Source organism: Oryx dammah, unplaced genomic scaffold (assembly GCF_014754425.2).
Source record: "Oryx dammah isolate SB20612 unplaced genomic scaffold, SCBI_Odam_1.1 HiC_scaffold_29, whole genome shotgun sequence".
NCBI classification, from domain to species: domain Eukaryota; kingdom Metazoa; phylum Chordata; class Mammalia; order Artiodactyla; family Bovidae; genus Oryx; species Oryx dammah.
Genome location: NW_024070213.1, coordinates 23403839 through 23419283, shown reverse-complemented (window position 1 = coordinate 23419283; position 15445 = coordinate 23403839). Strand labels below are relative to the sequence as shown.

The window sequence follows — 15445 nt, the reverse complement described above, 5'->3', positions numbered from 1 at the left end:
CACCATTGTGGTTATCTGGGTCATGCAGATCTTTTTTGTATAGTTCTTCTGTGTATTCTTGCCACCTCTTCTTAATATCTTCTGCTTCTGTTAGGGCCATACCATTTCTGTTCTTTATTGTGCCTATCTTTGCATCAAATGTTCCTTTGGTAGCTCTAATTTTTTTGAAGAGATCTCTAGTCTTTCCCATTCTGTTGTTTTACTCTGTTTCTTTGCATTGATCAGTTCAGTTCAGTTCAGGCGCTCAGTCATGTCCGACTCTTTGCAACCCCATGAATTGCAGCATGCCAGGCCTCCCTGTCCATCACCATCTCCTGGAGTTCACTCAAACTCATGTCCATCGAGTCAGTGATGCCATCCAGCCATCTCATCCTCTGTCGTCCCCTTCTCCTCCTGCCCCCAATCCCTCCCAGCATCAGGGTCTTTTCCAATGAGTCAACTCTCTTCGCATGAGGTGGCCAAAATATTGGAATTTCAGCTTCAGCATCAGTCCCTCCAATGAACACCCAGGACTGATCAACTTTAGGATGGACTGGTGGGATCTCCTTGCAGTCCAAGAGACTCTCAAGAGTCTTCTCCAACACCACAGTTCAAAAGCATCAATTCTTTGGCACACAGCTTTCTTTATAGTCCAACTCTCACATCCATACATGACTACTGGAAAAGCCATAGCCTTGACTAGACGGACCTTTGTTGGCAAAGTAATATCTCTGCTTTTCAACATGCTATCTAGGTTGATCATAACTTTCCTTCCAAGGAGTAAATGTCTTTAATTTCATGGCTGCAGTCACCATCTGCAGTGATTTTGGAGCCCCCAGAAATAACGTCTGACACTGTTTCCACTGTTTCCCCATCTATCTGCCATGAAGTGATGGGACCAAATGCCATGATCTTAGTTTTCTGAATGCTGAGTTTTAAGCCAACTTTTTCGCTCTCCTCTTTCACTTTCATCAAGAGGCTTTTTAGTTCCTCTTCACTTTCTGCCATAAGGGTGGTGTTATCTGTATATCAGAGGTTATTGATATTTCTCCCAGCAATCTTGATTCCAGCTTGTGCTTCTTCCAGCCCAGCGTTTCTCATGATGTACTCTGCATAGGAGTTAAATAAGCAGGGTGACAATATACAGCCTTGACATACTCCTTTTCCTATTTGGAACCAGTCTGTTGTTCCATGTCCAGTTCTAACTGTTGCTTCCTGACCTGCATATAGGTTTCTCAAGAGACTGGTCAGGTGATTGGTATTCCCATCTCTTTCAGAATTTTCCACAGTTTATTCTGGTCCACACAGTCAAAGGCTTTGGCATAGTCAATAAAGCAGAAATAGATGTTTTTCTGGAATTCTCTTGCTTTTTTGATGATCCAACAGATGTTGGCAATTTGACTTCTGGTTCCTCTGCTTTTTCTAAAACCAGCTTGAACATCTGGATGTTCACGGTTCACGTACTGCTGAAGCCTGACTTGCAGAATTTTGAGCATTACTTTACTAGTGGGTGAGATGAGTGCAATTGTGCGGTAGTTTGAGCATTCTTTGGCATTGCCTTTCTTTGGAATTGGAATGAAAACTGACCTTTTCCAGTCCTATGGCCACTGCTGAGTTTTCCAAATCTGCTGGCATATTGAGTGCAGCAGTTTCACAGCATCATCTTTCAGGATTTGAAATAGCTCAGCTGGAATTCCATCACCTCCACTAGCTTTGTTCATAGTGATGCTTTCTAAGGTCCACTTGACTTCACATTCCAGGATGTCTGGCTCTAGGTGAGTGATCACACCATTAGTTAGGAAGGCTTTTTTATCTCTCTTTGCTATTCTTTGGAACCCCACAGTCAGTCTCTCTTCAGAGCTTCCATAAGCCTCTTAACCTTATCAGAGGCAGATAGAAGGCAAACCACAGTCATAGAAAACTAACCAAACTGATCACATGGATCACAGCCTTGTCTAACTCAATGAAACTATGATCCATGCCATGTAGGGCCACCCAAGACGGACAGGTCATGCTGGAGAGTTCTGACAAGACATGGTCCACTGGAGAAGGGAGAAGTGAATGGTAAACCACTCCAGTATTCTTGCCTTGAGAACAAAAAGATGTGACACTGAAAGAGGAACTCCCCAAGTCAGTAGGTGCCCAATATGCTACTGGAGAAGAGGGGAGAAATAGCTCCGGGAAGAATGAAAAGATGGAGCCAAAGCAAAAACAATGCTCAGTTGTGGATGTGACTGGTGATGGAAGTAAAGTCCAATGCTGTAAAAAACAATATTGCATAGGATCCTGGAATGTTAGGTCTGTGAATCAAGGTGAATTGGAAGTGGTCAAATAGTAGATGGCAAGAGTGAACATTGACATTTTAGGAATCAGTGAACTAAAATGGACTAGAATGGGTGAATTTAATTCAGGTGACCATTATATCTACTACTATGGGCAAGAATCCCTTAGAAAAAATGGAGTAGGCTTCATAGTCAACAAAAGACTCCGAAATGCAGTACTTGGGTGCATTGCTCTACATTATTTATGATTAAATATTTAAATATATATGTTATTAAAATATGTATGAGAATAATAAATACTGATTCAAGATTGCAGTTGCCTCTAGGGTGAAGGGAGGACAATTAATGTCAGCACTTCAACTCTTATGTTTTATATCTTTTTTAAAAATAGTAAAAAAATATAGTAAAATATAACGAATGATTTAATATAGTTGACTAGTGGATACTTGGGTATTTGTTATAGTCTATGCTTTTCTATACATTGAAACTATTTCCAATTTTAAATTGTGTGTTTGATTTATTAAAAAAGATAGGCAAGGTTTGCAATAGGGAACATCCCACTTGGCCAAAATATCAAGTAATTTACTGTGATGGGATAATCCCAGAAGAAAAATCAAAATGTAATGATTTTCATCTCTCGTTTCAGACACATGGATGACCACTTCACAAACCTCTACCCACAGCTGATTAAGGAACACTCCATGTTGAATAAAGTGCAGGACTTTTTAATGTACGTATGATTGGTATTCCTCTTCTCATCGCTACTGAGGCTTCAGGGATTGAGTCTGTCATTTCAAACAGCCATTTTTCCTTCATCAGTTTCTTTTCCATCTCTAAGGCAGGACTCTGGAGTGGTTCTTAGAGTTAAGTGTAGCACCTTTGGGTAATAGCATAAAAACTGGTTGCAGACAAATGCCTTCTGATTTGTGCCCTTTCAGAGGTTAGGTTAATGTATCACATTGTCAGCTGCAACACAGCTAGAGGAAACCTCACAGTACAAGACAGGCAAAACCAAACCCCTGGATCCCTTCCACCTAGGGGCTCCTCTCCTTCAGAAATCCCCCTCCTCCCTCTCTCAGGTGCTTCCTTTTCATGGACCTGGTGACTCATCCTAGTTGGGGAGTTAGTGCAAATCTTAAGTTATAATTCCTAACATCCTTTGAAAATATTTTTATTTTATTAGCCTTTCTGGAGGCTAATAATTCTCAATGTCCAGGATTTGTTTTACATTTGTGGGAATGACAGACTGAGACTAATTTGAGAATAGAAGAACTCTTGGTTTGGCCCTCTAAAATATATACCTAGCAACCTGTTTGTCGGATGTGAAGGTCCTTCAGAGCATCTAGGCTAGATCTCATGAAGCAGTGATACTGTGTTTTTAAATTGATCTGGAGATAGCCTGAACAAGTCAGAAACTGCTTTTAGTATACAAAGTTATGCCAATGCATGTTGCATAAAGTGCAGACAATTAAAACATGAGAGAGAATGAAAGGAGTATAAAACAGCAACAAAAAGACACTTTTGCAGGACAGTCGTTGAGGCAGTTATTGGCAAAAACTGGAATAGAACAAACCATACACTATGAAAATGATCTGAGAGACATATAAGCAATACAAACCACTATGTCCTTAAGAGCTTTTATTTTTTCCTATTTTACTTTACCCCTTGTATCTACAAAAGTAAGTTACTCAACTTGTCCTTATGGATTTAGTGAAAACATTATCATGTTATATGAGATGCATTTGAATAGTCTGTCCTCAGCTTTCTTAGGTCTCAATATCACAGATAAATAAATAAATGAATATCACATCTGTGTTTCTAGATAGTTCCAGGTAAAGCGTGCAGAGTTATAAAGAAAGAGTCACAGTCCTTGGGGCTTCCCTGGGGACTCAGATAGGAAAGAATCTGCAGTGCGGGAGACCTGGGTTCAATCCCTGGGTCAGGAAGATCCCCTGGAAAAGGGAATGGCTATCTACTTTAGTATTCTTGCCTAGAGAATTCCACGGACAGAGAAGCCTGGCAGGCTGCAGTCCATGGGGTCATAGAGACTTGGACAGGACTGACCAACTAACATGTTCACTTTCATAGTCCTTGGGGGAAATAAAAAATCATTTAGGATTTGCTCTGATATCTTTTCAAAATGACTGGAATGTTACAAGAGCCAGAATTTAAATTATACTAGCTTTTGTGTGTGCTTATTCACTCAGTCATATCTGATTCTTTGGGGCCCCATGGACTGTAGCCCATCAGGTTCCTCCGTTCATGGGGATTCTCCAGGCAAGAATACTGGAGTGGGTTGCCATGCGCTCTTCCAGGGGATCTTCCCAACCCACGGATCAAACCCAGGTCTCCCACATTGCAAGCAGATTCTTTATCATCTGAGACACCAGGGAAGCCCTATACTAGCATAGGAATGTGAATATATAATCTTTAAGTGCTTGGTTTTAATTCAGCTTTAGATGAACAACCGTAGAGACCACTAGTACAAATCTAATTTGTCTTCCAGGAAGCAAGATCAGTGGACCCGGGAGAACATCAAATATTACAAGAATGACCCATTTTGGAAACACGCAGGCTATGTTATGGCACAATTGGATGGGCTGTTTGTAGGGGCAACAAAGAGAGCTATATTAGAAGGAACAAAGGTAAGATTTCTAGAAAGCTACTCAGGATTTATATGGTATGGCAAGAATACTGAAAATGGTCTTTAAAATTACATTCCAATTAAAGAGAAGATCAAATTAGGACTAAAGAGTAAATTTCTTGCCTAGAAGTACCGTCTTATCTATCTCATTACTAGAACCTGACTCATCTGACACAAAATCCAAGCTTAACACACAAATAAACCGGCTTGTTTCTGTATCCTCTCAGTCTCGTTCATGTGCCCTGGGTCAGGTTAAAGTCTGATATGAATGTACTGGCTATTTGATTAACCTGCTAAAGCTAGAGTTTTAGGCAATATGATAAAGAAAAATGTATAAGTTTTTAAAAGTGTACAAGTACTATGCTTTCCATCTTCCGTAGCATGTGCACACACATACACACACAGATACACACACACAAACACACACAAAACCCAGGCCCACACATCATAATTTTTTCTGAAAAGTTTACTGAATCATTGAGGATAGAAAGGTACTGTTTAATATACTTCCAAAAATTAGGAAGATCTTATTTCCTGGGGGTAATATATATACCACCCACACAGCGCATGTGTGTGCACATGGGACAAAATATATAAAATGACAGTTTATAGAAAATAGGTGCGAAAAGTATTCTTAATCACATGAGCTCGGCCTTATGTGTGCATAAATTAGAAATACAAATTAAAACCATACTGAGAAATGCTTGTTGTTTAGTCACTAAGTTGTGTCCAATCCCTTTGTGAACCCATGGACTGTAGTCCACCAGACTCCTCTGTCCATGGGACTTTCCAGGCAAGAATATTGGAGCGCATTGCCATTTCCTTCTCCAGGGGATCTTCCCGACCCAGAGTTCGAACCCACGTCTCCTGCATTCACAGGTGGATTCTTTACCACCAAGCCACCAGGAAAGCCATACTGAGAAATATTTTCTTACTTATCAATTTGGCAAAAATTCCAAAGTGTGAGAGCGTACTGTGTTAACAGGTAATAGGGGCGAAAAGACATTTTCCTAAAAGACTGGTGAGAATACAAAATGGCATATCTGCTATAGACAGTTGGCACCCAGTACCAAAATCACATACTCATTTATCCTCTGACGCAAGATTTCCAGGATTATCGCAAAGGTTCACTGGCAGCAATGTAAACCTATTCATTGCAGATTATTTACAGTAGTGAAAAGACTGAAAACAGCCAAAGACATGGAAGACTGGCTGTACAAATGATGTGGCTGTAACCAGGAGTGAGGTGTATCTCCCTATGGACTGACTGCCATGGACTGACCTCCAGAATCTGTTATTAAGTGTAAAAAGTAAAGACCAGTGTATATCGTGTGCTGCCTTCTGCATAAGAAATTGAGCTGGATAGATAATAGATGATTGATAGATACATGATAGATAGATAATAGGTGATAGAAAGATAGATGATAGATTTACTCATATTTTCAAGGAGAAACAGCAATGAAAGTGTAAACCAATAACTAAAAGATAAATGAAAGGAGAAGGGAGGGAGCAGAAATGAAAGCTACATTTCTCTGGATATAACTTGTTTTTTTACATTTGACTTTGAAACCATGTAAATGCTGTTCATACTTAACAAAATTTTTGAAAGCAAAGTGATTCCTAAGACCTGAAAACAAATGCACACAAATATACTTAATGGTACATCAAGTTCATGGTATAACCATATGGGCAATAGTTAGACAACATCAAAACAGAGTTATTGAACTTCCCTGGTGGTCCAGTGGTTGGGACTCCACACTTCCGGTGCAGGGGGCATGAGTTCGAGCCTCGGTCAGGAAACTAGGATCCCACATGCCATACAGCATGGCAAAACAAATGAGCAAAAAACAGTTATCCTCAAAAAACAGTGCATCCTCAGTGGAATAGATGCTAAGGATAAGAAAATCACCAAAACAAAAATAGACAGCCTTGACTTGTAATCTTACTTTAGTAAAAATATTGATATTGCTATTTTGAAATCTGATAGAGTTTGATAGATAAAGATAAAGCAAAGAAGTATATTAGATAACAAGATTTTCAGCACAAGAAAAGTTAATGAAGTGAACATGCTGTGTATTTTTTAATTAACATATAGGTAGGAAATCATTACTTTTAGCTTCCTTAAAAAAAAAAAATCTCCTCTCTTTGTCCCTTGAAAAAGCGTAGAAGTAATGACAACAGCCTTGACCCAGCAGCATTTCATCTTCCCTAGGAGAATATGGTCTATCTTAAACAAGACATAGAAGCACTAGCCATGAAGAAAAAGATTGGGAAATTTGACTAAAATAAGAATTTCTTTTCATAAAAAAAAATATAGAGAGTGAAAAAATAAGCTACAAACCAAGGGAAGATATTTTCAATACATTTAACTGACAAAGGATTTGTATCTAAAATACATAAAGAATGTCAACAAATTTTTAAAAAGAACATACCCAGTAGGAAAATGGTAATGGGCACAAAATGTCAACAGAAACTTCACAGAAGAGGAAGCACAAATGACCAATAAACATGCGAGAAAATGCACAATTTCAAGAAAATGCATCATAAAGCCACAATGAAATCCTATTACACACCAGAATTGGGAAATCCAAACCACCACTGGTGTAAGTAAACTCTTACAACCACTTTGGAAAAGGATTGGATGTTACTTGAAACATTTGAGGTTAATACATATTCTACAACCTGGCAGATCCACTCAGAGATTAGATACAGTTTTGAACATGGGGTCCACATACGTAAAAGTTCACAGCACCATTGTTTACTGTGAACTGTAAACATCTCAAATGTTTATCCTAAGTATATTGTGATACCATATGTTCATGTAATGCGATACCATACAGGAATGAAAATGAACGAACCATTTCCACACTATCGACATTGATCAATGTCAAAAAATAATTTTGAGCAAGAGAATACACATGATATGATTCTATTTATCCATATTCTAAACCAGCAAAGTTTTTAAAATATATTGCCTAGAGATTTATACATAGATGATAAAATGATAGGAAAACAAGTAATGAACAACATGAAATTTAGCAGAGTGGTTACTGCTGGTGGGGAACGGAAATGAGATTGGTGACTTTCTAAGGTACAGCTAATTCTATTTAAAATAGTCTATTTTTTAACTGGGATGCAGGTACATAGGAGTTAATTTTTATTATTTTTTCTTAAAATATGCATATACATCTTCATTCTTTCATAGGTATGATGTCATTCTTGATTTTTAAAATGAAGGCAAAAAATTTAAAGGCTAATTACAAACTGAAAAAAATCTTGCAATTCATATCAGACTTAAAGAGCTCTTAAAAGTAGATAAAAAAGATAACCTAGTAGAAAAATAAAGCATGTTAATAGTTCACAAAAAGTAAATCCAAAGATTCTTAAACATGTACTCAGCCGTATTCATAAATGCCAAGATAAATTACAGAGAAGGCAATGGCAACCCACTGCAGTACTCTTGCCTGCAAAACCCCATGAACGGAGGAGCCTAATAGGGCTGCAGTCCATGGGGTCACTAAGAGTCGGACACGACAGAGTGACTTCACTTTCATTTTTCACTTTCATGCATTGGAGAAGGAAATGGCAACCCACTCCAATGTTCTTGCCTGGAAAATCCCAGTGACGGGGGAGCCTGGTGGGCTTCCGTCTATGGGGCTTCACAGAGTCGGACACGACTAAAGCGACTTAGCAAGAGAAACTACAGTGAGGGGACTTGCCTGGCAGTCTAGTGGCTAAGACTTCGTCTTCCAGTGCAGAGAAGTTCGATCCCTGGTTGGGGAACTAAGATCCTACATGCCTCATGGCCAAAAAACACAACAGGTAAAACAGAAGCAATATTGTAACAAATTCAATAAACACTTTAAAAATGGTCTACATTAAATGTAGCTACCAGATACTGTTTTTTCCTTATCAAATTGAAAATAAGCCAATTGTTTAATTCATTGTTGAGGCTGTAATAGTATAGTTGAAATAAGCCCTGTGAAGATAATATGGAAATATCTATTAAAATCAAAATCATCTCTAGAAATCTGTTCTACACAAAGTCACACACGTAGAAAATCATGTGTCCAAGGCTGATTATTGGAAGATTGTCTTTAATAGTAAAAGACTAGAAACCACCTAAAAGTCCATCAATAAAATACTGATTAAAAACATTATAATGTATCCATTCATTGACATACTATTTAAAAGAATGAGGAAGATTTTTACATCTAATATGGAAAGGTCCCCAAGATGCCAAAAGATATGAGGAGGAAAAAAAATCAAGGTGAAAAGAAGCACATAACATATACTGTCATTTATGTTTTAAAAAATGTATTTGTAAGGCATTTTTAAAAGATCCCCTGGAGGAGGGCATGGCAACCCATTCCAGTATTCTTGCCTGGAGAATCCCCATGGACAGAGGAGCCTAGTAGGCTACAGTCCATAGGGTTGCAGAGTTGTACATGACTGAAGCAACTTAGCACAGCACAAGGCATCTTTAAAAGTCTAGAGAGTTATGGTAGAAACCAATTCAAGTGGTAAGCTGGAGATAGGATTGAGGTTTGAGCAAACAGAGAAGAGGAGTGAAAAGAATTTCCACTACAGATCTTATGGCAACCCACTCCAGTGTTCTTTCCCAGGAAGTCCCATGGACAGGGAAGCCTGGCAGGCTACAGTCCATGGGGTCACAGAGTCAGACACGACTGGGCATGCACACATGTACATATGTATCACTCGTGCCAAGACTGAAAAAACCTGGGGTAGAGAAATGCAAGCAGAGTGCTCTGTTTGTTTTCCTTTCCCGGGACCCATTCCTCGAATCTGTGGATAACAGGCCAAAACGTCTCGTAAACTATAAAGTGATAAAAATTATTTTATAAAGTACAAAAAAGTCTTGGTATCTGTTACATGATGGACTCTTCACAAAGGAATGCTCTAGTGGATACCTAACAAGGGGAACCCTCCCAACAGAAAGTGACATGATAGTAACAAGTCAATGTTAAGTACTCTTTGTCCTTCCCCAGCCCTTAACCCTGTTCCAGGTTCAGTTCCTGAATGCTATTGGAGACCTGCTGGATCTGATTCCCTCACTTTCTCCCACAAAAAACTCCAGCCTGAAGTTTTTTAAGAGATGGGACATGGGACATTGCTCTGCCCTTATTAAGGTGAGTCATTTGGTAGCCCTCCTCTTTGTCCTTCTTCTGGTCCATGGAGATTCTTTCTATATGTCACCCAAACATGGCCTCGCATCACCCCTGCTGTAGTTACATATCACCTCATGGGTTCCTCTGTCATGGAAGTTAAGAACTGGAAGGAACTGATAGAGGGAATTAGATGGACGTGATGTTACCTCTGTTTGGATGCTGGTGGTAAAGAACCCACTAACCATTGCAGGTTCAATCCCTGAGGCAGCAAGATCCCCTGGAGGAGGGCATGGCAACCCACTCCAGTATTCTTGCCTGGAGAATCCCGTGGACAGAGGACCCTGGCAGGCTACAGTCCACGGGGTCACAAAGAGTCAGACATGACTGAAGCAACTTAGCATGCACACAGCACTTCTGTTCCTCCCATCATTTTTCTCATGCCGTATGAACCTGCCACCCCTACCTTCCAGGACCTTCCATTTTGGAAGCTAGGATGGAATCTGCCTTGTGTACATTAAAGGTTAATTTTCCACTACCAAATATAGCAATAAACACCTCAGTAGATGTACATTTCCCACATTTGCAGGCAGTTATCTGTTTACTTCACTGTGATTCTGGCTATAGGTTCTTCCTGGATTTGAGAACATCTTTTTTGCTCACTCAAGCTGGTACACATATGCAGCCATGCTCAGGATATATAAACACTGGGACTTCAACATCGTTGATAAAGACACCAGCAGCAGTCGCCTCTCTTTCAGCAGTTACCCAGGTAACTAAATTTAGAGGGACATCTCAGTACTTTGAGTCCTATTTCCGGATGAAACTTTGGTGATTCAGAGTAACTGGAATGGATGAAGAAATGTTTAGTGATTAGCATATATTAATGAAAACTGTTTTTTAGAGTGCTGTTTGAAGAAATATAACTCTATTACTTTTACTTAAAATACTATGTCATAAACTATGTTAAGAGGATTGCCAGAAATTCACTTCTACAAATGCCAACTGAGTATTAAGTACAAGTCACTTTCTGAGGCTCTGCAGTGGAAGCAAAGATGAGCAAGAAAGATCCTGATAGCAGTTTCTCCTTGAGAGCCTGTCTCCAGTTCTCTTTTTTATGATTTTTTTAGTTGAAGTATGGTTGATTTACCCATTTCTCTTATTCTTTGCAATATCCACAGGACTTTACCTAGCGTGTGGCAACATGTACTTACATAAACTTTTGCTGAATGAATGAGTGAATGAATGTACAAGCTTATAGGTCTTATACTAACAAGCTACATAAAATACAGATAAGAATAATATTACTGCTGAACACTGTATAGGCTACAAAAGAAGTGTTAGAAATGTTGTGAGTATTTAAAATAGGGATAACTCGCATCCGATTGTTGGGAAAAGGAAAAAAGTTTACATTTGAGATGAACCATGAATGACGACTAGAATTTGAGCAAGTAGAGATGGATGAGAAGGGACAGTCTTTGTAGAGTAGGAATTGCAAACTCCTGTGCCTAAAGCAGGGGGCTTCCCAGGGGGCTCCTGCCTGCAATGGGCTTCCTAGGTGGTGCTAATGGTAAAGAACCACTTGCCAATGCAGGAGACATTAGAGGTGTGGGGTTCGATCCCTGGGTTAGGAAGATCTCCTGAAGGAGGGCATGGCAACCCACTCCAGTATTCCTGCCTGGAGAATCCCATGGACAGAGGAGCCTGGTCGGCTACAGTCCATGGAGCCACAGAGTTGCACACAACTGAAGAGACTGAGTGTGCACATGTGCATGCCTAAAGGAGACAAGAAGGTGATATAAGTGAATAAAAGGGATCAGTAAAAGTAAACCAAAGTGAAAACAACTGTAGCAAAGACAGGGTCCAGTGAAAGGGAGTCAGCTGTTCAGCACCTACTGAATGTTGTCACCCAGACATGTCCTGGAGTATTTCCATATCCTCTAGCTTCTCAAGAGAGAAATATGGATTTAAAAAACAAAAGCCACTGTCTAAACCTCTAAAATTGTATCTGATAGCTGGAATTGCCCTCAATAGCTGGTTTGCAACCTCTTCAGGAAACATCACCAGCAAAAAGACAAGGGGGAAGTTCTTACCAAACATCCAAGTGTCCTACACGGATATGATGTGGACACTAACCTCTAATACAAACTTACAGGGTGGTTATACCAACCACCTGTCATATCTACCTTTGAAAGAGTATTTTTGTCAGAGTATTATTGCCTCTTCTGGTTCTGTTGTTCTTGATAATACTAGCTTTACCCTATCAGGAATTCTGACCAGGGGAATAGTGGTCTGTTTTACTGTCCTTGTGATCTGATCCTTCCTTTGAGACCACTTGGCTTTCATCTTTGTTGTTGTTTGCTGAATTGTTTTAGTATTGAGGGGGAATGAGGTCTCCTTTCTTCAAGTTAGACCATGCTTTGATTCTTTGTTCCAAAATTTAAGGACAGCAAGATACTGAGACAATGAACCATTCCTACTCTTCCTTCTATTTCTGATAAAATGCAAAATTCAACTGTTACCTGAAATCTTTGCTTTCAAATCTCTCCAATCTTAACAGTCCTGGATCCCAAAAGTAGTGAGGGAGAAGGACATGGAGGAATTTCGTATTAAAACGTTTGGCTTGCTAATATTTGCATATATTATTGTCGTTTGGTCGCTTAGTTGTGTCTGACTCTTTGCGACCCATGGACTGCAGCACACCAGGCTTCCCTGTCCTTCCATCTCCTGGAGGTTGTTCAAACTCATGTCCATTGAGTCGGAGATGCCATTCAACCATCTCATCCTCCGTTGTCCCCATTCTCCTCCTGCCCTCAGTCTTCCCCAGCATCGGGGTCTTTTCCAGTGAGTTGGCTCTTCGAGTCAGCCAAAGTATTGGAATTTCAGCTTCAGCATCAGTCCTTCCAATGAATATTCAGGGTTGATTTCCTTCCAGAATAGACAGATACAGAAGTATATATATAACTGAGAGAAAACAAAAGACATCTTTCTTACTCCAAGAGGTTTTTATAGGAGCCAGTGAAGCAGTGTAATTCATAATTTCTCTAACTAAACTGCTTTGTTCTCAACAGCAAACATGAAAACTATGTAGAATTTTATTTATATTACAAAGAATTGTTTAATTAAGGGATCAGTCACATTGGATTCATTCAACTGGTGTGGAACTAAGCTTTGCCATGAACTCTATGCCATGTGAAGGCGCTGTTGATCCCAGAAAAGAAGCTAGGTGACTTGTTTTTCTTTGGTGGAGGAATGCCACGGTAGATTGAGTGAATTAGGATCGTGATGTTGGTTTTGTATTCAGAGTAGCAGGACCTGGAAGTTCTTCCTAATATGGATAAATATACTAAGAATTGTTGAGTCAGAACTGATAGATCAAGTCATGATATAATTTATTCATCTACGATTTTCCATTAAAATGTGCTAGACAGAGTGTTTATGATGAAAAACAGGACAAACGGTCTCTATTCTAACAAATTTTACCTTCTTGTAAAAAATAGAGACAAATAAAAGAAAGCAATGCTTAAAGTGTGATTTCTGTAATAATAGGGAAGAGTAGTTTGGGGATGATGAGAAAACTCTCAAGAGAAAGTAAAGTTTATGTTAAGACACAAAAGCAAGTATAAATTAGGCAGACCAATCGGGATATGTGATGCAATGTGATGTAATGTTCCACATGGAACATAGAACATGTAAAAGCCTGTAGGCAAGAAAAAGTTCAGAGAAGCCCAGAGGGAGGGAATGAAGGGCAATGCAAGACCATTAAAGTAACAAGTGAAAGTGACATTAATAGATTGCATTTTAAAATTACAAAATGCCAGGCTCCTGAGCAGTGGACAAAAGAGGCTTCCAACAGAACGTGTAGAAGGCTGAGGCAACAATCCAGGCAACTCAAACCATGTAACGTGTTATAGCTCAATATATGGATAGAAGATTGATATTCATCTTCAAGAAGAAAAAAAAAATATGACTACTGAATTACTAAAGCAGATCTTGGCTTTCTGTATATTCCTGTTGTTCTTGCCAAAATCCTTAAGGGATAATTGCCTAGTAAGATTATTACAAGGGCACTCTCAAAACTGTCCTCCAGCATGGGGGGCGGGCGGGGGGATAGGAGGAGCATTAGTAATCCTTCACAGTGCCTTGGTCAATATTGCAAAAGGATTTGCTTACCCCAGCACACCCAGACTTATTCAAGCCAATCTCATGCTCTGTGTTCACCAGGAGTCCCAGCTGACTTCATAAAAATAAAGGAGGTTATTCAGGGAAACAAATTAATATAAAATCCCCCATTTTAATCTAGAAAGGTTTAAGGCATTGTCCAGGATGACAGAGTAGAAAAATTCTGAACTCATGGGCTCTCATGGACACACTAAATCTACAGCTAAGTATGGAACATTTCCCTCTGAAGAAGATCAGAAAACTAGACAAAATGCTTCCCACAACACAAAATAGAAGGAATACATTGAGGCAGGTAGGAGAGGTAGAGACATGGTCTTGCAAAAGACCTCCCCTTATCGTATGCAGCAACACCGGACAAGCAGGGCTCTCATGAGCCTACTGCTTCTCCAGGAGGAGTAAGGGATTGGTGCCCCACCCAAGGCACCCCAACCCTTGGGGTCTGCCCCAGAAAGATGAGCCCCCAAAACTCCTGCCTTAGAGTCCCAACAGGGCTGAGCTCCAAGGATTCCAAAGTACTATAGGAATGTGAAATTCCCCTATTAAAGGATTTTGCATGTGGTCTTACCCCCAGAGTAAGCAGAATAACAGTAGCTTGGAAAGGGCCATACGTGAAGGAGATTCATTGTCAATCTAAAGGCATCAGCTGGAGTGTCAGGGGACAATTGAAAAGCTCCTGGGCTTCCCTGGTAGCTCGGTGGTAAAGAATCTGCTTGCCAGTGCCAGGGAAGCGGGTTTGATCCCTGGTCTGGGAAGATCCCACATGCTGCAGAGCAAATAAACCTGTGTGCCACAGCTACTGCGCCTGTGCTCTAGAGCCAGGGAGCCGCAACTACCAAGCCCGTGTGCCCTAGAGCCTGTGCTCCACCACTAGAGAAGCCACAGCAATGAGAAGCCCATGCACTGCAATTAAAGAGTAGCCCCCACTCGCCTCAACTAGAGAAAAGCTCGCACAGCAACCAAGATCCAGCACAGCCAAAAATAAATAAATAAGAGCAGGAAAAAAAAAAAAAAAACACCCAAAAACCCTCCCGAAGGCAGAGGCACTGATGGACCTGATTGTTGCACTCTCCACCTAGCATGCTAGAACAGGTTGGTGAGCTTGGATACAACAGCCTCCCAATTGCCTAGCTAAGCAGACAGGGATGAATGGTGGTGAGAGCGTCCCACGTCCTTGCCGAAGTCTGCAGGCACAGTGGTTGCGGCACTCTCCCACCTCCTGGCTAGGGCTGGAG

The 15445-nt window shown here is 40.2% G+C and overlaps 1 protein-coding gene across 1 annotated transcript in view; it reads left to right on the top strand.

Annotated features, from left to right (window-relative positions):
- PLBD1 (phospholipase B domain containing 1) overlaps positions 1 to 15445 on the top strand; it is an 87412-nt gene that overhangs the window by 42098 nt on the left and 29869 nt on the right. The window contains exons 3-6 of the mRNA XM_040235236.1: positions 2908 to 2991; positions 4768 to 4906; positions 9915 to 10055; positions 10659 to 10803. Coding sequence (XP_040091170.1) covers positions 2908 to 2991; positions 4768 to 4906; positions 9915 to 10055; positions 10659 to 10803 — 509 coding nt within the window. The remainder of the gene's footprint in view (positions 1 to 2907; positions 2992 to 4767; positions 4907 to 9914; positions 10056 to 10658; positions 10804 to 15445) is intronic.